The 311-nt window shown below is 75.2% G+C and overlaps 1 protein-coding gene across 1 annotated transcript in view; it reads left to right on the top strand.

Moving 5' to 3' along the window:
• The first annotated feature begins 70 nt into the window (after positions 1-70).
• The window catches only part of SYT9 (synaptotagmin IX), a 65364-nt gene continuing 65123 nt past the window's right edge, over positions 71-311 (top strand). Inside the window, exon 1 of the mRNA XM_010563910.1 lies at positions 71-218. Within this exon, the coding sequence (XP_010562212.1) occupies positions 71-218 (148 nt within the window). The remainder of the gene's footprint in view (positions 219-311) is intronic.

Raw genomic sequence — 311 nt, forward strand, 5'->3', positions numbered from 1 at the left:
CGGGCGGCGGGCAGCGGCGCGGCGCCTGACCGCAGGGCTCCGCTCCGCTCCCGAGGATGCTGGGGGGGCGATGCCCGGCGACAGGGAGGACGAGATTTGCCAGAAAGCGCTGCAGCTGCTGGCCGACCTGTGCTCCGTCGGGGCGGTGGAGAACGAGAACTGCCGGGATTTCATCTACTACCTGCGGGACAGCCCCCGCCCCCGCCTCACCGACTCAGGTACGGCCGACCGCCCTTAAGGTGTGCGGGCTGGGGCGCGGGCACCGGCGGCCTGCCCCGGCCCCGGGCTCCGGGCGGAGGGCGAGCACCCCC

This window comes from Haliaeetus leucocephalus, unplaced genomic scaffold (assembly GCF_000737465.1).
Source record: "Haliaeetus leucocephalus isolate CR32 unplaced genomic scaffold, Haliaeetus_leucocephalus-4.0 Scaffold173, whole genome shotgun sequence".
NCBI lineage: Eukaryota > Metazoa > Chordata > Aves > Accipitriformes > Accipitridae > Haliaeetus > Haliaeetus leucocephalus.